At 41.8% G+C, this 23,786-nt stretch overlaps 1 protein-coding gene and 1 non-coding gene across 5 annotated transcripts in view; one reads left to right on the top strand and one right to left on the bottom strand.

Moving 5' to 3' along the window:
• The first annotated feature begins 8,953 nt into the window (after nucleotides 1-8,953).
• Trpm7 (transient receptor potential cation channel subfamily M member 7) overlaps nucleotides 8,954-23,786 on the top strand; it is a 78,796-nt gene continuing 63,963 nt past the window's right edge. For all 4 annotated transcript variants that reach the window (XM_042687525.1, XM_042687524.1, XM_042687522.1 and 1 more), the window contains exon 1: nucleotides 8,954-9,209. In XM_042687525.1, coding sequence (XP_042543459.1) covers nucleotides 9,207-9,209 — 3 coding nt within the window. In that variant the 5' untranslated portion in view covers nucleotides 8,954-9,206. The remainder of the gene's footprint in view (nucleotides 9,210-23,786) is intronic.
• Nucleotides 11,853-11,917, bottom strand: Trnaa-ugc. The gene has a single exon. It is a non-coding gene; the product is annotated as a tRNA-Ala (tRNA).

Raw genomic sequence — 23,786 nt, 5'->3', positions numbered from 1 at the left:
TTACTGACACTCTGAAGTCACAGCTCCCTGGGGCTTAGTAGCTCCAGGCAGCACCTCTGAACCACTCAATTCCGGCCTAGGTGCCCATAGGTATTGAGATTTCTATATTTTAGTTTTGTAAGCATGGAGATTTTTGTGAAAAGGCACATTTCTAGTAAACACAAATTAGCTTTCCAGTGTTCTTTGTTCTTTGAATTTACTCATTCCTCCCTCTCTCCCTTTCTCCACCCACCCCCCTTCTGTACTGGACAGGGGGCAGTGGAGGGGTGGGGGAAGTCCAACCTAGTCTAGCTCATGCTCAGCAAGAGGTCTAGGTCAGAGCTACAGCCCCAGATCTTCAACATCTGCTTTAGTTATAAGCAAAACTTATTTTTACATTTGACTAAGAAATATTTGGACTAATTTATTTAAGCTTGTTCTCTAAAACTTGAGCTTCATCCCAGCCAGTGAAACTTTGGAGACACAAGGATTGTATTTCAGACTAGTGGAATGTACTTACTGGTCTGAAGACCCTTTGTATTTTCCCATGAACAAGAAAGAATTTGAATTAGTTCAAGATGATGCTAAATGATCCATTCTACAGTTTAAAATATTTGTTTTCATCTTATATTCTGTTTATCTCAGAGGATAATTCTGAAGCAGGTTGGGTAAGGGTCATGCAAACAAAAATACTTAGTATAAATCATCTTCTGTTTTCTGGAAGACAAAAATGTGGATTCATGAGATTGGAATTAAATGATCAGATAGACATTATCTAGTAAAGACTATAAAGAAGAATTTGTGTTTAATATTTCCATATTACAACAGCCTTTGTATATGAGAATGCTCACCAGGAGTGCTGGGGACATGACTCAAGTGGACGATGACTTGCGAGGTGAAACACTGAGTTCAAATCCCAGTATTCCCCCAAAGAAAGAATTTTATGGAAAATGTTTATTAGTGGGCAAATTATTTTTTAAAACTAAAATTGAAGGTTGTCCTTTTTTTTTTTTGGGTCCGGTCGTGGGGCCTGAACTCTGGGCCTGGGCGCTGTCCCTCAGCTCTTCAGCTCAAGGCTAGCGCTCCACCACTTGAGCCACAGCACCACTTCTGGCTTTTTTCCTTTTGCTTATGTGGTGCTGAGGAATCGAACCCAGGGCCTCAGGCACGCAAGGCAAGCGCTTCTACCACTGAGCCAACTTCCCAGCCCGAAGGTTGTCCTTATTGGTAATTAAGACAACTCAAAGAAGATGGAATATTTGGTGTCATCATGTTCCTCTTTGATTAAGCATAAAAATATAAAAACAGCCTTTCTATCCTTTGATATATAGATTTGATTCTTTTTAAAATCTAAAAGTGTATGTTGTTATCCTGCAACATTTCCCAATAGAATAGGTAGATGCAAATTAGGTAGTTTTTGCCTTTAAAAAGCCTTATTCTGTATTTTGTTTATATGAAAACCTTTAAAAATATTTAATTGGATCCTTTTCAGATGAGAAGTTTGAGTAGATTTTTTTAAACTTGCATATGTAAGTTAGTATAAATTAACTTTTTTTTTTTTGGTCAGTCCTGGGCTTGAACTCTGGGCCTGGGCACTGTCCCTGAGCATCTTTGTGCTCAAGGATAACACTGTACCACTTGAGCCACAGTGCTGCTTCCAGCTTTTTCTGATTAATTTATTGGAGCTAAGAGTCTCATGGACTTTCCTGCCTAGGCTGGCTTTGAACAGCTATACTCAGATCTCAGCCTCCTGAGTAGCTAGATTACAGGCATGAACCACTGGTGCCCAGCTATAAATTAACTTTATAACACTACTAGGGCTTTACTTTTTTTAGGGAAGATGATTTCAAATGTAAACATTTTTCAAGTATTGATTTAGCTATACTTTAAACTAACTTCATCATGTGCCAAATACTGACCAGAAAAAGAATTTTGATGTATTGAATTCACTGTACTACTCAATAAACTATTTTAAAATAAAAATTCAATTCGTTGTATTTTATATGGTAAAAAAAATTATTGAAAAGATTCTGGTACTATGTTGAATAATATAGTGTAACATAGTAGGTCGTACAGTTTGGGGAAACATTTGTAAATGTGGACTGGTGTTTAAAGCATCAAAAAAAAAAAAAAAAAGAGGGCTGGGAAGGTGGCTCGGTGGTAGAGCACTTGCCTTGCATGCTCGAGGCCCTGGGTTCGATTCCTCAGCACCACATAAGAAAAAAGCTGGAAGTGGCGCTGTGGCTCAAGTGGTAGAGGGCTAGCCTTGAGCTGAAGAGCTGAGGGACAGCACCCAGGCCCAGAGTTCAGGCCCCACGACCGGACCCAAAAAAAAAAAAAAAAAAGATTGGGAAGGTGGCTCAGTGGTAGAGTGCTTGCCTAGCATTCATGAGGCCCTGAGTTCCATTCCTTAGCACCACATAAGCAGAAAAAGTCGGAATTGGTGCTGTAGCTCAGGTGGTAGAGCCCTAGCCTTGAGCTGAAGAGTTGAGAAACAGCACCCAGGCCCAGAGTTCAGGCCCCATGACCAAAAAAAAAAAATTATTGAAAACAAAAGAATTCTAGATCTAGTTCCCATATCACAAATCATGTTAATAATGCTTTGTGAAATTAATAATTTTTTAAGTCTAACATTTAGTCATTAAAATCCGGACTTAATACATGATATTTGTTGTAACTTTGTTTTGATACATAATAAATAGTACTAGGTAGATACTAATTATCTTTGCTTTTTTTTTTTCTGTGGTGCTGAAGAATCAAACTCAGGGCCTCATGCATGCAAGGCAAGCACTCTACCACTGAGCCACCTTCCCAGCCCCGATACTAGTTATCTTTAAAAGGAGAGTGCATCTCATCTATTGTGAGGAACATTCTTGGTGTTTGTAGCTTTCTTGATGTTCCCCTAAAATTGCCAAAATCCTTATTGCTGTCTTTTTTGTTGTTATGGTTTTATAGTGCTTGGACCCAGGGCCTCACACATGCTGTACTACTGAGATCCCTCCCCAGCTCTTAAAACCTCAGATGAGATTGGCCTAAATAAATGCCTGTAGTGGGGCTGGGAAGGTGGCTCAGTGGTAGAGCACTTGCCTTGCATGCAAGAGGCCCTGGGTTCAATTCCTCAGCACCACATAAGCAAAAAGAAAAAAGCCGGAAGTGGTGCTGTGGCTCAAGTGGTAGAGCGCTAGCCTTGAGCTGAAGAGCTGAGGGACAGTGCTCAGGCCCAGTGTTCAAGTCCCACAACTGACCAAAAAAAAAAAAAATTACATTTGGCTTGAAATTCATCTTGTTTAACTAGAAATTAAATTAGACTAAATTTTATATGAAAGATACCTCGTTTTTATCATCCTATGAGACATAGAATCTAAATTAGTATTTTCCAATTTTTCATTGTGTCTTACCCAAATCACCCCTAAATTAGAATAGGGGGCTGAGGGTATGTAGCTCGATAGTAGAGTACTTAGCATGTACAAGGCCCTGAATTTGATTATCAGCACTCAAAAATAAAGCTAGGCACTGATGGCTCAATAACTGTAACCCTAGCTACCTTGGAGGCTGAGATCTGAGGATTAAGGTTTGAAGCCAGCCCAGACGGGTAAATCTGAGTGACTCTTATCTCCAATTAAGCACCAAAACCTAGAGGTGGAGCTGTGGCTAAAGTAGTAGAGTGCCACTCCTGAGCAAAGAAGCAAAAAAACAGTATGCAGGCCTGAGTTCAAGCCCCAGTATCAACATACACACACACACACACACACACACACACACACACACACACACACACACACACACACACACACACACACACACACACACACACACACACACACACACACACACACACACACACACACACACACCTTACTCTTGCAATGGGAACTTAGTTTCTAATACATAGACTTGAAGAGACAGATTCTAATTCATTCAGTTATCTTGTTTATCAGGGCAAATAGTTCCGAGTTCTAACTTAAAAAGTGTATGGTGTACGGTGTGATTCTATTAAAAATAAATTTCCAATTTTCCATCTATAAGTAGGAAACGTTTATCAATTAGTGTAGAATTTACCTATGAATAGGCTCTGCTATTTATTTTAGTTAAAATGGAAAACAAAGTTAAAATGGATTTTGAGGATTTTGGAGTTGTCAGGAAAGAAGCTGTATCACTTAAGAATCAGGGACAGAGTTTGAGAATATTATTGTCATTACATGCACATAATGAAAGGACTTAATACAAACTTAGATGGTATAGACTTCTACATACCTAAGCTGTATTAGAATCTAACAGGACAATTCATATATTTGTACCATTAATGACAGAAGCATTGTTAGCTGTCAGTGACTAAACATACTTCATAGTATCAGGACACCCAGTCAGATTAGCCTCTGCCCATTTCCAACTCAATTCCCATCATCTTCCTCTGATCCATTCTTGTATCCTTGTTCTTGTCTTCCTAATTAACTTTTCCCTGCACAGTCTTCCATCCCACCCACTCAGCCATCTCTACAGATCCTTCAGACCTCAGCTTAGGTATAGAATGGAGAGAGAAAAATCTGTATAGAACATCCTTTTAGTGTTGTATAGTATAAGGAAAAGAAACAAGCAATACAAGGTGAAACCATTAGTTTGTGGCTCTAGGGAGTCTTGACAGGAGGCAGAGATAACAGCATGTCTCAATGCTTATGAGGATCTGGAGATGAAAACTTGTATAATGTAGAAGCAAAATGAAAGAATTATCTACATTTATCTTGATTAGCCGGGGGAGAGAGGCTCAGAACCCCAGAGGAAGGGGATTAATTGGCTAGGAACATGGAAAGTATATCTCTAAGAACTAGAAAGATGGTAGTTGTGGCATAATTAGAAATATACTGTATTTTATCTTTGTTTCCACTTCTGGGCACAGAGATCTTGAATTCTTTGGAATTTTCTGAGTGATGTAAGTGCATTTTATTACTGACAAGAATCTCTTTTGATCATACTTGAGGTTTAAGCTGATGAAATGACCTAGAATCTGGCTTCTCCCTTAGGAAGGAGCTGGTTGTAGAGGAACGAATTTTAGGATTACAGCCAGGAACTTTCAGCTTTATCACAGATGCCTGGGACTGAAAATGGCCTGGGACTGAAAATGGACTTCATCCTAATGGCAAAGGATTTAATCAATCAGACCTACAATAGAGGGTACAATCACCTAGTTTGTATAAAACACCAAAGTAGATGAACACTGTTGGCTCATGCCTGTAATATTAGCTACTCGGGAAGCTGAGTTTTGGGTATCAAAGTTGCCAGCCCAGACTTGAGAAGTCCATGAGATCCTTATCTCCAATTTGTATGTCTGAGAGATAGAGGTAGGGGGGCAGAGCAGGTTGGAAGTGGAGCTATGGCTCAAGGGGTAGAGTTCAAGCCCTGAGCAAAAAAACTTAGGGACAGCACCCAGGTCCTGAATTCAAGCTCCAGGAGGTGCACCAAAACACACACACACACAAAAATCAAATTTTGGGGTTCAGAGGGCCTTCTATATTATCTACCACAGGGAGGTATTGTGAAGGCTCTTGCCCTATGCTTCTATTTGCCTATCCCTGAATTGAATCCTTTATAATAAACCAGTACACGTTTGTTTAGTGGCATTTCTGGAAGAAATAGGTGTTTCATTCATCTTTCTCTGCATTTCTCTGTATGTTTAAACTTTTTGCTTCAGCTGTAGACTTGAAATAATTTGGCATGGAGCACTTGTATTTTCAAAACTATTCAAAGCACCAAGCTAATTACTTGAACTAGAAGTTGGTTGCTTAGTTATTTGTTTACACATTTTAGTTTTACTTAGAGTTTTGCTTATTGTGTAATTAGCTTTCATGATCTTAAATATACCAGGCTAAGATTAGTGCCTTGAATGTTATTCCTTTGAGATCTTCATGAAAAGAGATGAAAATCTCTTAAGAATATTGAAGTATATACATAACCATACATAGAAACACGCAAATATAATAACTCTATATTGATGCCATTTAATTTGCATTTTAAATACCACTTAGCAAACTTTACAATGGGAAAAGTTTGATAAATTGTTACTAAGTTATAAGCTCTATGTGAAAAATGTTAACATATAACGGAACAATGATTTCAGTTGTCAGCAAATCATTGACTTATTTACATATTTATTTATTGCTGAAGATTGACCTAGGATCGCCTATGTATAAAGTATGTATTCTACCACTAAGCTACTAAACCCCTTGGCCCCAGACCTGTTTTCTATTTTTTTAAACTAATATCTGTATCTGTATTATTGAAATGTGTTATTTAATCAACATTAGCAAAGTATCACTGCTCACCATAGTGTAATCCATTTAAGTTTTAGCTCCCTCTGAATGCCCATCCAGCCAAAAACATTGATTCCTTATACTCTTGAGTCTACTTCAGAGAAGTTTACATAGCCTAGCTACACTATTCTCGTTAACACAAGGGCTTTGCCAAATTCAAAGGGGAATTTTTCTCTATGGTAACTGGTAATTTGTTCTAGCTTTTACACAAATCACTGGGGACAGACTTTCAAGCCTGTAGGGAGAGGTCTAGAATGTAGCTCAGTGGTAGCACCCATGCTGAGCTTGTGCGAAACCAGCAATGAGTCCTGAATACCAAAAACAAACAATAAACAACCCCCACCCCAACCAGGAAACAAAAATTTCAGGGGTATGTCTCAGTGATAGAGATATCTAGCACTTCAAACAAGCAAACAAAAAAATAATCAAGGGCCAAAGACAAGGTTATAAAGTGTTCTGTTTTTTTAGTTGTACACCATGTAATTAAATTACCACACATATAATTGAGTTAAGGAAGATAGATTTTCATTTTCTCATTTATTCAAGAAATATGTATCACAGGTATCTAAGACTTCCTATGATATGTCAGATGCTGTACCAGGGTAGTGATGTTAAAGATTAATTTCAAACATTTCAAATATTTTCAGTTGGTATTTGATAAGCTTTCCACTTGTGATTAACTTGAGGTTAATCCTTTTGAAAGAGTGTCCAAGAAAAAAAAATCCATTAATCCTCTATCCAAAGTACAACAAAGTTGTTGGAACTGGTAAATCACCCTTTGTTTATATAAACAAAACTTCTGAAAGGTTTTGCCACACGTGAGTATTTTTACTTTTTTTTTCAGGTCCTGGGACTTGAACCGAGGACCTGGGCACTGTCCCTGAGCCACTTGTGCACAGGGCTAGCACTCTACCACTTGAGCCACAGTGCCACTTCTGGCTTTTTCTGAGTGGTTTATTGAAGATGAGAATCTCAAGACTTTTTTTTTTTTTTTTGCCTGGGCTGGCTTCAAACCGTGCTCCTCAGATCGCAGCCTCTTAAGTAGCTAGGATTACAGGCACAAGGCACTGGAGTTTGGCTGAGTATCCATGTTTAAGTGATTAAAAAAAAAACCCTTATATACAGTGTATATTTCAGATGTTGCTTCTTCTTTTGTTTTGATGTGCTGATGAATTTGTGTTGTTTTAATGTTCCCAGCATTTTAAGTCATTCTTCGGATTTGAGGTGCCAGATGCCCAGACTCATACTAGTGGCATATCCATTTGGAGGAAGTCTGGGGCATGATTAATGTGAATACAGTCACCCAAGCCAACTATTTGCTCTACATCTTTGATTAGCTGTTTGAACAGTTGTGGAAACGATTTTGTGAAAGACTGAATCATGTATAATCTTTCTATTATTAGTGACATTTCCTAGTTTCATCTTTCTGTCTGTCACAAGAGGGAATTTAGCAGCATAAGGCTTAAAAACAGGAGCTGCTGGAGCCAGGCACTGGTGGCTCACACCATTCTAATCCTAGCTACTTAGGGAGGCTGAGACCTGTTAGATCGGTTCAAAGCCAGCCTGGCAGAAAAGTCAGAGAGCCTCTGGGATCTCCATTTAACTAGCTAAAAGCTAAAAGTGGAGCTGTGGCTCAAGTGGTAGAGTGCCAGCCTTGAGCACAAAGACTCAGGGACAGTGTCCAGGCCCCTGAGTTCAAGGTCCAAGATTGGCACAAAAAAATAAAATAAAAAGCTTTATAAAAAACAGTGAGATAATGACCAGATGGCAAAAGGTCAGATTGAAGAACCCCTGAAGTGTCTGAGAACAGAAAGGCCGTGTGTAAAAAGCAGTTTAAGGGGTGGGGGGAGGGGATTAAACAGACGGAGAAGATTGGGAACAGTAACATTTAGTAAACTAATACCCACGTGGACTGGTGATAGGTTCGAGGAACAAACTCCACTCCCCCCAGTGTTTGTTTGGGGAAGGTGTCAGGTGCATGCGTTAACTGTGGGTGAGGTGACATTTTTGGACCTACCCTAGAGTTAAACAAAAAATCATTTTGCACTGGCAGCAAATGGAAGAGTCGTGACTTAGGGGAAAAATCATTTTGCATTTTGGGCCAAGGAGGAGGCAGTAACAGTTAACTCTTTCTGAGGCCCAAAGAAGGTATGGGGTGGGGGAGGAAAGAGGGGAGCTCTAGTTTGCTTCTGGTGCAGAAGAGCCAGTCCCTACCAAGTTAGCAAAGCCGGATCCCAGAGGCCAGGAACTTTAATCCTCCAACCCTGACTTCCTCCAGATGCCCCGGGACAGATGTTTGTGGCAACACCGGCTTAAGGAACCCACGCTGGGCGCGCAGAAGGGGCGGAGAAGGTGTTGGGGGGGGGAAGGCAACTGCAGGAGCACATGCTGGGTGGGAAGTTCCGGGGAAACCAGAGTTAGCCGGATAGCGGGCTCTCCGTACCTGGCGCGCACGCGCCGCGCGCACGCGCACGCAGGGAAAGCCGGAGCGGGCGCGGGTGTGGGGGGGGGGGGGCGGTGAAGGAGCGCGCGTCCTTCACGTGACCCGTCCCGCCGGGCGGCGGCGAGGACGCACACGCACTCGACGCGCCCCTCACGTGGTACGTCTTCAGCCCAGCCTCCCAGCTCCCCCCCTCCCCTCCCCTCAGCCTCCCACCCCTCCCCGTCGTCGCCGGCGGAGGCGGGCGCGGCGGGCGCGTCCCTGTGGCCAGTCACCCGGCGGAGTTGGTCGCACAATTATGAAAGACTCGACTTCTGCTGCTAGCGCCGGAGCTGAGTTAGTGCCGAGAAGGTTTCCCTGGGCTGTCCTCGTCCGGTGGCCTCTGCTGCCGCCTCCGGAGACGCTTCCCGATAGATGGCTGCAGGCCGCGGAGGAGGAGGAGGTGGAGTTGCTGCCCTTCCGGAGTCTGCCCCGTGAGGAGAATGGTAACTGGAGCCCCGGCGCAGGCCCCGGGGCGGGAACGGAAGGGACCTAAGCCAGCGTGGGTCGCTTTTCCCCGGGACCACACGATGATCGGGAAGCTTCTGGAGTTGTCCCGACCGGACCGGGGTGGAGGTGTTGGGGTGGGGTGGGGGGAGATGAGGTGGGGTGGGGGGGGGATCGGGGGGTCGGGGTGAGGGAGACCCGAGTGTGAATGGCGTGGGGAGGGGGTGGTGGTGGCGGCGGCGGGCAGCTCGTCGTGGGCATTTCCTCTCTCCCCCCCCACCTCGGAACTGAAGAACCCCCCGCGGCGGAGGGAGGGAACGGGGGGGGGGGGGGAAACCCTGGCCTCGGTGGAGAGGACCGCGAGTCCCCCGGGGGTGCGGGGCTGGGGAGGGGGGACGGTTTCCCCACCACCGACCCCGCACCCCCTTGGCAGCGTCCAGAGCTTTTTGGGGGGGCCCGTGGGCGGCCGCAGCGCGCCCCGACGCCCGGGGACCCCGAGCTGTCCCAAGCTCCGCATCGCCCCGGCTGCGCGGCGGTCCTTCCTTCTGGCGCCGGTGACTGGCGAGATAATGTTGGCCAAGCGCGCAGTTAAAGTTCAACATGGAAAAGGAGAGGAAGGGAGGGCAGGGAGGGAACCAAAAAAAAAGAGAGAGAGAGAGAGAGCGAGGACATGGGCTTGGAGCTGTGCCTCGTTGGCTGAGCAGCCGGTACTCTACAGGTATATTTTCTTTGGGGGAGCCCAAGAGGAAGGAGCGAGATTGCACCGGCTGCACGGAGAGAGTTCACTTGGGATTTTCTGCGGAGGATCTAGGGGATCCGGGGAATCCTAACTATCTGATCTCTTGAACCCCCTCCTCGTCCTCCTCTTCCCCCCCCCTCCACCCCCCAACAGAAGGGGCAGAATGGGAAAGGAGGGAGGTGCACTGCAGCTTTTGATAAAGCTCTCTTCCCCCCCCCCCCCCTTCTGAAATCCAACGGGAAGATTGCTTACAAAGAAAGTCATTTAGATCAAAGACTTGAGCTGGGTAGGTATTTTCTTTCTGCTCAGGACTTAGAAACTGGTTGGCTTTGTGCAAACAGCCTCCTCTCTGCTGAAGGCCGGCTCCCTTTCCTTGTTTTTTTTTCTTTTTTTTCTGTAGTAAGCTGATTTCCAGGGTCTTCGGGAGCTGAAATCAAGGTTTTTTTCCTTGGAGAAGGAAAGTAATCAGACCTTACATAAACAGTGCACCTTCCACTATTTGCCGCCTTCTTTGGGAATGGAAAGTCAGTAAATAACGTCATTTCACCTTTCTCCCGATTCTTAAAAAGAGTTTTAAGTCCTTCCAACCTGCGTTGAAGTTTTTGAAGTAATTACTCAAATGGATTTGAGGGAGTCTGTTGGAGGGGAGTTGGATCCAAACGACTTGCTTCAAACACATAAGCTTTTAATACAGACTATTCACTGATGTAGTCTTTTTCATATTATATTTAAGCATTGTACTATGGGATTACTATTCAAGAAATCAGTTTATAAATACCATTCATCTCGGTCAGTAACAGCCCTTTCTTCATTCCCCCAATCCCTCCCAACCCAACCTAGTTTTCCTGTTTAGATGGAAAAGAGCATAAAGATTTTCGGGTTAAGAAAGTTTTCATGCATTTCAAATATGTTATAAAAAGAAACTTAAGATGCCCCATTATTTTCAAAGCCATACAGACATTGCTTCCTTAATGGTCTAGATCAACACACTTGTTTCCATTGAAAGTCTGTAATTTAGTTTGCCCCAGTTGCCTTTCTCAGATTATGCCTTTAACAACTTACTGTCTGCATCCTTTGAGACTTGGCCTTCAAAAATGGAAGTGTGGTCTGTTTCTCCTGTTTCTGTTGCCTTTCCATTTGTGGCCTTTCCATCAGCAGATAAGCTTACCCAAGTAATATACATAAATAGTACAATGTACATTCACAGAATGAGCTTAGTATTGGTTGGACATGCTGTTTTTTTTCTTTTTTTAAAAAAAACCTGTTGATTCTGCAGGGAGAAAATTTTTACCTTAAAATTTGAGATTAAGAGTCCATTCATTGCACTGCTGAAATCTGCTATTGAACTGTGAGATTTTCATTCCAATTTCCAGTTAAATTATAGTAGAATCTTAGAATAACTTGAAGCGTTATTAAATTCTGTAACCATAGTTTATCTTCCTTGATATTTAGATCAACTCTGTGGCTTAGGTTCACCTAGGGATATTGTATCCGTACTGTCTGAGTCTTACTGTAAACTTTCATATAAGGCTTTGCTTATGATTATCAGTTTCTACTTTGACACTAAAACCACTTAAGATTTCTCTGAATTTTGAAAGACTTTAATCAGCCAGCTGACTAAAGAACAATACAAAAAAATAAGAAAATCAAGTTGTAACTGCAGTGAGATCAAACAGTAAAAATTATTGTTATATCTACTGGAACTTTTTCATTTTATTCATTTAGTAGTCTCTTCTAGTGGTATATCTAAATACAGTGATAGGCATTGGAGTTTTTTTTGGATCCGGTCATGGGGCCTGAACTCTGGGCCTGGGCGCTGTCCCTCAGCTCTTCAGCTCAAGGCTAGTGCTCTACCACTTGAGCCACAGCACCACTTCCGGCTTTTTTTTTCTTTTTGCTTATGTGGTGCTGGGGAATCGAACCCAGGGCCTCATGCATGCAAGGCAGGCGCTCTACCACTGAGCCACCTTCCCAGCCCTAGCATTGGAGTTTTGAAGATAATGATGTCTACTTTTTTTTTTTTTTTTAGCCTGTGCATTGTCCCTCAGCTCTTCAGCTCAAAGCGAGCACTCTACCACTTGGACCACAGCTCCACTTCCAGTTTTCTGGTGGTTTATTGGGGATAAGAGTCTCATGGACTTTCTGCCCAGGCTGGCTTTGAACCTCGATCCTCAGATCTCAGCCTCCTGAGTAACTAGGATTAAGGCGTGAGTCACTGCTGTTCTAGTGCTGAGGATTGAACCCAAGACCCTGAACATGCTAGGCAGGGAGCTACTGCCTTATCCTGTATATAAATCTACTTTTAAACAGTATTTATAGTCTAGTAATTGATTAAAAATGTACTTGTTCAGTTGAAGATGTATACATTACTGTGCAAAACAAACCTTTGATGTGCACTGTGTTTCAGACAATATAGTATTTAGTTACCTTGAAGGACAGTATGTATATGTGAAAACAGAAGGAAGATATGGTACAACTCCATGGATTTCTGTGTTGAGTATAGATGAGGTAATAACAGAAAGGAAAGTCTGAATAGGTTGACTTACAAAAGAACTAATGGTAGAGTGGAGTCTTGTAGAGTTAATAAATAATAGAAATTAACCTGAAAAAAGACAAGATGTTGAATTAGGGCATTTATTTATTTTTGTGCCTGTCCCCAGGCTTGAGTTCTGAGCCTGAGCTCTGTCCCTTAGCCTTGTTTTCAAAAGCTGTCTTGAGCCACAGCTGTAGTTTCAGCTTTTTGCTGGTTAATTAGAGATAAGAGTTTCACAGATCATTCTGCCCAGGCAGGCTTTGAATGATGATCCTCAGATCTCAGTCTCCTGAGTAGCTAGGATTACAGGCATGGGCCAGCCACTAATACCTGAAGAATTAATGCTTTTAGTGTAGGGGAACAGACCTTTAGAAGAAAAGGATATCCTTAAATTCTTCTGATGTTATACAAAACTGCCTAAGTGCTGGGGTTGTTGCTCTGTGGTAGAGCATTTGTGTGCATAAGAGCCTAGGTTTTATTCTTAGCACTACTAAAGCAACAAAAACCTTCAATGCAGCTTAGAATGTATAAATACTCCCATAGTAGAGTATGGGATGATAATACCTATTGGTGGGAACATTAAGAAGATTGTTAACACCAGATTTCTAGAGGAGCATGTCTCTTTGGATTTGGTTCTAGAAATGTTGGGGAACCATTGTGGCAACACCATGGTAGTGAATTGGTGTGTGGTTACACTGAAGAAAGAGAAGCTCATAAGGAAGCTATTATAAGAGTATAGCTGTGTTGAGGACCTGAATAATTAGAAGAAAAGAAGGAATGGATTAAGATAAGGTGTTAGAGAATGAAGTCGCTTTTGTGGAATATCTGTAATTTGGGTGTAAAAGTATTGATAATAACCAGCTATAAAATGAAAATGTGTAAGCAGTGAAATCATTGCCTAAAATGTGCAGATACTGTAACTGAAAGAAGTACTTAAAATATACACTTAAGCATTTTTAATTGGTCTATCAAAGTAATCAATTACAAAATGAAGTTGGAGAGTTCTGCCAGTCAGATATTTGGATCTAATGCTCTAATAGTCTTCTGTAGTCTAACACTGAGCTATACCACAGCCCTCCCCTCCCCCACCTGCTGCAGCTTTCTTGTTCTCTATGTTTTACCTCTGAGCCACACCTCCAGCTCTTTTTCTGGTTAATTGGAGATAAAATCTTTTTAAGATGGATCAGTAGTGTTAACTTGAGTTGTGGAATTCCCATTTATTCACTCACATAATACTTTTGGTTGTAGTTGTTAATAACTTTAGCCATTGATCCACAAGTTCTTTTGGGGGAAACTTTCCATATGAATAAGTTTAAGTTACCTAGGTTTTTTTTTAATGATTTCCTTTTAAATTTCTGTTATCTGTTTTAAGTGTGATACCTGAAACAAAATAAAGTTGAGATTTATTTAGGATATAAGCATTGTTTGACTCTTTATAGGGATTGCTAAGACTCATTTAAATGAATGCATAAAGAGAATTTAAATAGATGTCACTTTTAGGAAGGTGCTTTGCAGCTATTCGTTACTAGGTTAATTTGAATGTTAATACCATGTTTAAGTTGGAGAATTGAACCTTTCTAATTTACTTTATAAAATACATGATTCTAGGGTTCATACTTGTCATCCTGGCTTCTTGAGAGATGGAAATCAGGAGATGATGATCTCTAACTTGGATTTTTTTTTTTTTTTTTGTCGTGGGACTTGAACTCTGGGCCTGGGTGCTGTCCCTCAGCTCTTCAGCTCATGTCGAGCACTCTACCACTTGGGCCAGAGCGCCACTTCCAAGTTTCTGAGGGTTTTATTGGAGATAAGAGTCTTACAGACTTTCCTGCCCCTGTTGGCTTTGAACCGCTTATCCTCAAATCTTAGCTTCCAGAATAGCTAGGATTATAGGTGAGAGCCACCACACCTGGCTTAATTTGGCTTCTTTCACAGCCGGTACAGTATACCTGAGCCACACCTTCGGTCTAGCTTTTTTACTGGTTAATTGGATATATGTTCTCTTAGGCTTTTCTGCCTTGGCTGGCTTCTAACCAAAAGCCTCAGATCTCAGTCTTTCGAATAACTAGCATAGCTAGGATTACAGGGCTGTGCCACCAGCTCCTGGCTCAATCTTTTTGGGTGTGTGTGTGTGCTGGGCCTGGGGCTTGAAACTCAGGGCCTAGGCACTCTTGCTGAGCTTTTGTGTTCACAGCTAGTGCCCTACCACTTGAGCCACATCTTCACTTCTGGCTTTTTTAATTAGAGTCTTACTGGACTTTGCTGCCCAGGCTGACTTTAAAACCATGATCTTTAGATCTCAGCCTCCTGAGTGGCTAGAATTACAGGCATAAGCCACCAGCACCTGGCCTGTAGGTTTTTGAAACAAGGTCTTGCTATGTTATTCAGGCTGGTCTCAAACTTGTGATTCTTCTGCCTTAGCTATCCAAGTGCTGGGGATTACATATGTGTACCACCACACTTTTTTTTTTTTTTTTTTTTTTGGCCAGTCCTGAGGCTTGAACTCAGGGGCTTGACACTGTCCCTGAGTTTGTTTTTTTTTTGTCGGTCGTGGAGCCTGAACTCTGGGTCTGGGCGCTGTTCCTCAGCTCTTCAGCTCAAGATGAGCATTCTACCTACCACTGAGCAACAGCACCCCTTCCAGATTTTTCTGCTTATGTGATGTTGAGGAATCGAACCCAAGGCCTCATGCATGCAAGGCAAGCATTCAACCACTGAGCCACCTTCCCAGCCCTGTCCCTGAGCTTTTTGCTCAAGGCTAGCACTCTGCCATGTGAGCCACAGTGCCACTTCTGGCTTTTTCTGTTTATGTGGAACTGAGGAACTGAACCCAGAGCTTCATACATGTTAAGCAAGCACTTTACCACTAAGTCACATTCTCAGTTGCCCCACCCCCCTTTTTTTTTTGTTAGTTGTAGGGCTTGAACTCTGGGCCTGGGCACTGTCCCTGAGCTCTTCAGCTCAAGGTGAGCGCTCTACCACTTGAGCCATAGTAACACTTCAGTTTTCTGGTGGTTTATTGGAGATAAGAGTCTCACCGACTTTCCTGCCCAGGCTGGCATTGAACTGCAATCCTCAGATCTCAGCCTCCTGAGTAGCTAGGATTACAGACCTGAGCCACCGGTGCCTGGCTGTGTGTGTGTGTGTGTGTGTGTGTGTGTGTGTGTGTGTGTGTGTGTGTGTGTGTGTGTGTGTGTGTGTGTGTGTGTGTGTGTGTGTGTGTGTGTGTGGTGCCTGGCTGTGTGTGTGTGTGTGTGTGTGGTGCCTGGCTGTGTGTGTGTGTGTGTACGTACCAGTACTAGGGCCTCAACTTAGGGCCTTGTGCATGTTTATCTTGCTAATTGTTGGTGCCAAACCTCTAGTCTGCTTTATGTGTGCGTGTGTATATGTGTGTGTGCTCCAGGGGGTTGAACTCAGCCTTGGGTACTATCTTTGAGCTTTTTTTTTTTTTTTGGTCAGTCTGGGGCTTGAACTCAAAAGAAAAAGTCTGGCTGCCTGTGCTGGTGGTTCACGCCTGTAATCCTAGCTACTCAGGGGGCTGAATTCTGAGGATTGTGGTTCAAAGCCAGCCCGGGCAGGAAAGTCCCTGTAAACCACCAGAAAACCGGAAGTGGCGCTGTAGCTCTAGTGGTACAGTGCTCACCTTGATCTGAAGAGCTGAGGGACAGTGCTTAGGCCCAGAGTTCAAGCCCCACGACTACCAAAACAAAAAAGAAAAAGAAAAAGTCTGGCTATATTGTCCAGACTAGCCTCCACCTCTTATACTCAAGATACACTCCCATGGGCTGGGAAGGTAGCTCAGTGGTAGAGTGCTTGCCTTGCATATCTGAGGCCCTGGGTTCAACTCCTCAGAACCATATCAGCAGAAAAAGCCGGAAGTGGCGCTCTGCTTCAAGTGGTAGAGTGCTGGCCTTGATCTGAAGAGCTGAGGAGCAGCGCCCAGGCCCAGAGTTCAAGCCCCACAACTGACAAAAAAAAAAAAAAATACACTCCTGCCTCAGTCTCCTTAGTAGAAGGGACTTAAGTCCAACTTAAAATCACAATCTTTATTATGAGCATCACTGTTATCTTCCCTGTAAAAGCAAATGTTAATGTTTCCGTGAAACACTGTCTTTCTGACTATTATGTAAGCACGTTAATAACCAAGCACCTAAACTATCCAGCTTCTGGATGTCTGAACCTGAACCTTTGGGAAAGTAAGAAGGCAGCTCTTAAGCCAAGCCACATTAAAGATCTAGTAACTTTGAGACTAGAGTTCACTGATTAAGAAATACGTGTAGAGCTGGGCACCGGTGGCTCACACCTATAGTCCTAGCTACTCAAGAGACTGAGATTCTGAGGATCACCATTCAAAGCCAGCCTGTTCAAAGCCAGTGGGGGCAGGAAACTCCATGAGGCTTATCTCCAATAAACCACTCAGAAAACAGGAAGTGATGCTGTGGCTCAAGTGGTAGAGCGCTAGCCTTGAGCTGAAGAGCTGAAAGACAATGCCCAAGCCCAGAGTTCAAGCCCCATAACTGACCAAAGAAAAACAAAAACCCAAAAACAAGAAATATGTGTAGCAGACACCAGTGACTTATGCCTGTAATCCTAGCTACTCAGGAGACTGAGATGTGAGGATCATGGTTTGGAGCCAGCCCTGGCAGGAAAGTCCATGAGACTCTTATCTCTAATTAACCACCAAAAAGCCAGAAATGGAGCTCTGGTTTACATAGTAGAGTTGCTAGCCTTGAGCACAAAAGCCCAAGAACAGAACCCAGGCCCTATGCTCAAGTCCCATAAAATGCTGAATTGAAGTCTTGTGTGTACGTTATATCAGTCCCATTATGCTTTTCACTTCTGCAGACATAACTGTCATATTGAATTTAGTCTTTATTGTCCTTTTACAAGCTTTTGTAGTTTGTTACATAGAGTATAATATACAGTGGTCTTTATACTCCTAAAAGTTATAGGTATGGAATAATGTGTCTTTCTTATATGTTGCCCATTTTACTGTTACCAGGTATTTAAATGTCCAGTGTTTTTATATAACAGTACAATATTCTTTGAGTAGATCACTTACGTAGAAGTATGAGGATTTTTCTTAATGTCTATGAATAAGTAGAACGGTATATCATAGGGTATGTATATATCTTCAACTTTATAGGTACTACCAACCTGTTTTTCAAAGTAGTTGTGCGGTTTACACTGCCTATAAAAGTATATTACACCTTTGTAGCACTTTGGTTAAGTTCTTTTATTTTGCCAATAATAAATGTGGAATGATTCCTCATTTTTTCTGTGCCACTACTAGGGCTTTGAACTCAGCCTTGCACTCTCATTTGCTTATAGCTAGTGCTGTACCACCTGAGTGATGCCTCCACTTTTGGCTTTTTGCTGGTTAATTGGAGATAAGAGTGTCAAAGATATGTCTGCCAGACTGATTCTGTACTTGGGTCCTCCGATCTCAGCCTCCTGAGTAGATACGATAATCAGTATGAGTCATTGGAATATAGCTCTTTTGGGGGGGTGAGAGGTACTAGGGCTTGAACTCAGGTCCTTGCTTACCCTTTAGCTCACTATTGTCACTCTACCACTTGAGCCACACCTCCAGTTCTGTCTTTTGGCTGGTTAATTGGAGATAAGGAGTTTGGAGGATTTGTCTGCTGGGCTGGCTTTGAACCAAGATGCTCAGATCTCAGCCACCTGAGAATTAACTCAAATTATAGACATGAGCCACTGGTGCGCAGTTTAGATTATAGGATTTTGGACTATGATTACCTGCCTTCTCTGCTTTTTCTTAACTTTTGTTTTCTTAAGTTTTGTGTATTACAGATATCAATTTGTTGTTTTATGAGCTAGATGTACATGTCTCTCCAGCCTGTACCTTTGGTTTTTCACTATAAACTATTTATTACTTTTGGGCTGGTGACATACACTGGTTTGTAATTTTAATGTAAATTATTGGTATTTTTTGATATACCTTTTCTTGCCCCAAGATCTTGCTTTTCTTTTTTCTGTTTTTAATTTTTATTTGTTTGTTTGTTTATTTTGGGTCCAGTCATGGGGCCTGAACTCTGGGCCTGGGCGCTGTCCCTCAGCTCTTCAGCTCAAGGCTAGTGCTCTACCACTTGAGCCACAGTGCCACTTCAGCTTTTTTCTTTTGCTTATGTGGTGCTGAGGAATAGAACCCAGGGCCTCATGCATGCCAAGGCAAGCGCTCTACCACTGAGCCACCTTCCCAGCCCCTTGCTTTTCTTTTTTATTGAAGTAAGTTTGTTTGTGATGCTGGGGAATTAAACCGAAGTCTGCCCTCAGTTCTACTACTGTATAATTTTTTTTGAACTTGCATGGTTTACCTAGTCAGGTTTGTTTTATTTTCATTGTTGTTGTTTTAGAGGTGATATCCAACAGGGTTACCTTTACATATGTCGGGTGATAAGTACCTTTCTTTCTTTTTGCTTAATATAACTTAATAGTAATATCTAATAGTTTTCCTGATTTGTAGTGCTGTCTGCCACATATCAAATTTCCTGAATTGTGAATTTTGGTGTCTAAGCAGTTTATTCCATTGTTTGTCTTTTGATGCAACTGTGTATTTGTTTTTTTGTTGATTTGTTTGTTTTGTTTTTCTTGGTTGTGGGACCTGAACACTGGGCCTGGGTGCTGTCCCTGAGCTCTTCAGCTCAGGCTAGTGCTCTACCACTTGAGCCACAACTCCACTTCTGGCTTTTTCTGTTTATGTGATGCTGAGGAATCGAACCCTGGGCCTCGTGCATGCGAGGCAAGCACTCTACCACTGAGCCACCTTCCCAGCCCCTGTGTATTTGATTTTTTTAAAAAACAATCTTAGATGTCTAAGTCAGAATTTATTGATGACATAAGACATTTAATTTTTTTTTCTTCTGATGGTTGAATTCTTAATTCTGTGTGTGTGTGTGTGTACATGTACATACGTAGGTACATGTACATGTACTGGAGCTTGAACACTCAAGGCCTGGATGCTGTCCCTTATTACTCAAAGCTGATGCTCTGCCATTTGAGCCACAGCTCCACTTCTAGTGGAGGTTAATTGGAGATAAAAGTCCCACAGACTTTCTTACTTGGCTGGCATCAAACTAATTCTCAGATTTCAGGCTTTTGAGTAGCTAGTATTACAGGCTGCATACCATCTTAAAAACCTTCTCATAGGGTTCATATTTGGATTGCCAATAAGCTGACAGTTAAGAGTAAGAGTTGAGGGCTGGGAATGTGGCTTAGTGGTAGAATGCTTGCCTAGCATGCATGGAGCCCTTGGTTTGATTCCTCAATACCACATAAACAGGAAAATCCGAAAGTGGTACTGTGGCTCAAGTGGTAGAGTGCTAGCCTTGAGCTAAAGAAGCTCAGGGACAGTGCCAGGCCCTGAGTTCAAGCCTCAGGACTGGCCAAAAAAAGAAGAGTAAGAGTTGAGCCAGATGTCGGTAGCTCATGCCTGTAATCCTCGCTCTCACTCACTAGGCTGAGATCTGAGGCTCTCTGAGCTAGGGCAGAAGTCCAGGAGACTCTTATCTCCAGTTAATCACAGAAAAATCTGGAAGTAGAGCTGTGGCTCGAGTGGTAGAGCGCAAGCCTTGAGCAAAAAAAAAAAAAAAAAAAAAGGAGCTCAAGGACAATGCCCTGGATCACCTTCACCACCGGCCTCAAAAAAGAGTAAGAGTAGAACTTTAGCTAGAACCCATAGGAGTGATAGAAAGTCAAATGAATTGGATAGACTCTGACAGACAAATGGCAGTGCTCTAGCATATTTGAAAATTTTGCTTTAGGCAAACCCTGTTTTTCACTGCTGTTAGGCCATTTTTGCAGGCATGTTAGGCCAGTATACATTTCTCACTTTAATTCTGTTACTAAGCTCCGCTTCTGACTTTTTTTTGGTGGTTAACTGGAGATGAGAGACTTAGCTTCAAGCTATGATATTCATATCTCAGCTTCCTGAATAGCAAGGATTACAGGCATGAGCGGCCAGCACCTGGTTCATTCACGTACTTTTGAGCTAAGGTCTCAATATGTAAAACAGGCTGGTATTCAACTTTAAACCTTCTCTCTTAGCTTCCCAAATCCTGGAGTTACAAGTGCATGCCACCATACCTGGCTTCTGTTTTTTTCTTAAATCTAGTCATTTTGGATTGAATTGTTGCATGGACTATTTGAATATTATCTTTAGAAAGTCTAGGTTTCTGTTACAATCCCCTGAACAGCTAATTAAAAAAAAAGTTGTATACTAAATGCTTAAAACTCTCAATTCATTCAGATTCATTCAAAATTATCTATTTACATCTTGACCTCCAGTATGATGGTATTTGAAGTAATTAGGGATAATGGAGTAATGAGAATGGGGTTTTGGTCTGATAATATTCTTAGAAAAAGACATACCAAGGAGCTTTCTCTCTCTCTCCCTCTCTCTCCCTCGCTTTCCCTCTCTCCCTCTCCCTCTCTCTCCCTCTCTTCTTCTCTCTTCCTCTCTATCCTTTCCTCCCTCTCTCCTTCCTTCTTTCCCTCTTCCTCCTCCTCTCTCTCCCCTTTCCTTCCTTCTCCCTTCTCATCTCCCACTTTTTTCCTCTCTTTCTAACCATCTGAGAACAATGTAAGGATGTAGTCATCTACACCCCAAAAAAGAGATAGCCTTTATCAGACTAACCGTGTTGGTACCTTGATCTTGAACTTCTAGTCGGTGTTTAGAACTATGAAAAAAAAATTGATTTATTTAGGCCTCCAGGTCTCTGATATTTGTAATGCAGACAACTGACTAAAACAGTCCTTAATTAAGGTGCCATAACTCTAAACTTTGCTCCAGTGGGTAGCAGATATACATGTTATTTATCTGTGTACTTGAAGTTTACTCCCTTTATACATACTTCATCAATCAGAATTTGGACAGAGGTAATATGCAGTATTTAGGGCTCTCTTTCTGTGATTCTCTTCTTTGTAAAAAAAAAAAAAAAAAAATTCCATCACTTTTTAGATGTTTTTCTCACTTTGAACTTGGTATTCTGGTTCTTTAAGTGAGACTGAAACTTGTATTACCTTCAAAGTCAGGGAAGTCACTCACTTTTTATTTCAAATGTTGATTCTATCTAGTTTCTTCGTGTTTTTGGTTACTCTTTAATGCTTTTAAAAAGTTGTCTTTTTTAAATCCTTTTCTTTTTTTCTGGCTGTGGGGCTTGAACTCATAAAGTCTGGGCACTGTCTCTGAGCTTTTATGCTCCAGGCTAGTTCTCTACTACTTTGAGCCTCGGTGCCATTTCCAGCTTTTTGTAGTTAATTGGAGATAAGGGTCTCCTGAACTTTCCTGCCCAAGCTGGCTTTGAACCATGATCGATCCTCAGATCACAGTATCCTGAGTAGCTAGGATTACAGGCATGAGTCACCAAGCACCTGGCTCTTCACTCCACCCTCTACCCCCCAGCAGTGGCCTCTGAACTCAGGACTTTTATTTTGCTAGGCAGGTGCTCTCCCACTTGAGCTATGCCTTTAGCCCCTTTAGCTTTTCTTATTTTTGAGATATGGTTTTGCTTTTTCATCATGGAGTAAAGTGGGGGAGTGTATAGTTGTAAGAATAGATGGGAAATTGTCCTGAATCAGAATTGGGTTTGGTAGGTGTACAATATGTGTAACATGATTTCTGTTAGAGTAAAGCTACAGAGTTCTGCCCCCTACTCCCACCCCAAAGATATAAGAGAACCAGATTCTTGTTGGAATAAGTAGGGACAGAATAAGCTTTGAATATAGGAAATTTTGCTGATGAAAGGCCTTAAATTCGAGAGAGCATTGTGTGATTATGACTGTATGGTCATGGTGTAATTTGTTCCTACCTAAGTGAGTCTATTTAAGGGAGAACCTTTTGCTAAGTAAATGGAAATTTGAGTGAAGGTAAGGAAAGACCAAATTTTGGAAGCTGAAGAGGGTTGGAGACAAACTAAAGTTTACCATTGGGGTACCCAAAGAACTCAAAAGAGGATATAGTGAAACTTCACTCACAATGTTGTCCAGAGTGTGTCACCTTCTGTAGCTTTCCTTTGGTAACGAAAGTGCTTTCATGCTATGCTTGTGGATTGTATTGGAAAGGAGAACGGACCCTAAAATCTCCAGTATTAGGGTAGATCTCTTTATCTTAGTACATAATACTCCCCTCCCCATCCTGTGGTTCTCTTTTCTGATCAGTTACCAATATAAAGATAAGTTTCACTGTGGAGATCTAGTTAGAAGCCTGAACTAGAGATACAAAAAATTAATTTAAAAAACTTTCTAATTTGAAAAAAATTCAGATTTTCTGAAAAGTTGAGAAGATAGAAAAATTCTTACGAACTACCAACTGTCAATCAATGTACCCTGCCTCTGTGTATAATCTTCCCCCCTCCCCTCCCCCAACTGTTACATTTTCCTAGAATATGTCTATTTTACATATTTTGGAACACTTTGATAGGAGTTGTTGATCTCTTTTTTTCCTTCAGAGTTATCTAATATACTACATGCATATACATATGCATAGAGAGTACATGTCGGTTGTTTTGTTTGAGATAGTCTCAAATATAATCTAGATTGTCTTGAAACTCAAGATCCTTTTTGGGGGGGGGGGGCGGTTGTGGGGTCTGAACTTTGGGCTTGGGTGCTGTCCCTCAGCTCTTCAGCTCAAGGCTAGTGCTCTACCACTTGAGCCACAGTACCACCTTTGCCTTTCTTTTTTCTGCTTACGTAGTGCTGAGGAATGGAATCCAGGGCCTCATTTATGTAAGGCAAGCGCTCTACCACTAAACCACCTTCCCAGCCCCTCGAGATCCTTTTGTCTTAATGTCCCAAATTACTGGGATTATAGATTATCTAACACTCTCCACAGCTTCAGTATTTTTTAAAACTAAATGCTTAGCTCATTAACTTCCACTTAATTTAAGGCTGTACTTTCTTCCTTGCCATTTGTACTGGGTTTGAAATGCATAGGATTTTCACAATTCAGTACTAAGAATTTTAATTTTTAATTATTTTTTCTTTGACTTTTCAAGTAACTTAAGTAGTTTGAAATATAGAAGGATAATTTTTGTACATTATATTAATTATGATCAGTGAATATGATCTGAAAGGATACTATTAAGTGAAAATTAGGTGAATCTGGTTTTATGGTCAAGTACATGATCAGTTTTTATAAATGTCTTAAGTGTGTTTCTGAATATAAATATATGTCATATATGCAGAAATATGTATATGTTCATTAAGTCTAACTTGTTCATTCTGTGTTTAAAACCTTACTTACCTTTCCTGATTATGTTTTGTTTGACTTTTCAGTAATTGAGA

The sequence above is a fragment of the Dipodomys spectabilis genome, unplaced genomic scaffold (genome assembly GCF_019054845.1).
Source record: "Dipodomys spectabilis isolate Male_0828 unplaced genomic scaffold, ASM1905484v1 ptg000108l, whole genome shotgun sequence".
NCBI lineage: Eukaryota > Metazoa > Chordata > Mammalia > Rodentia > Heteromyidae > Dipodomys > Dipodomys spectabilis.
The sequence above is the reverse complement of the archived record's forward strand: the minus strand, read 5'-3'. Positions and strand labels throughout refer to the sequence as shown.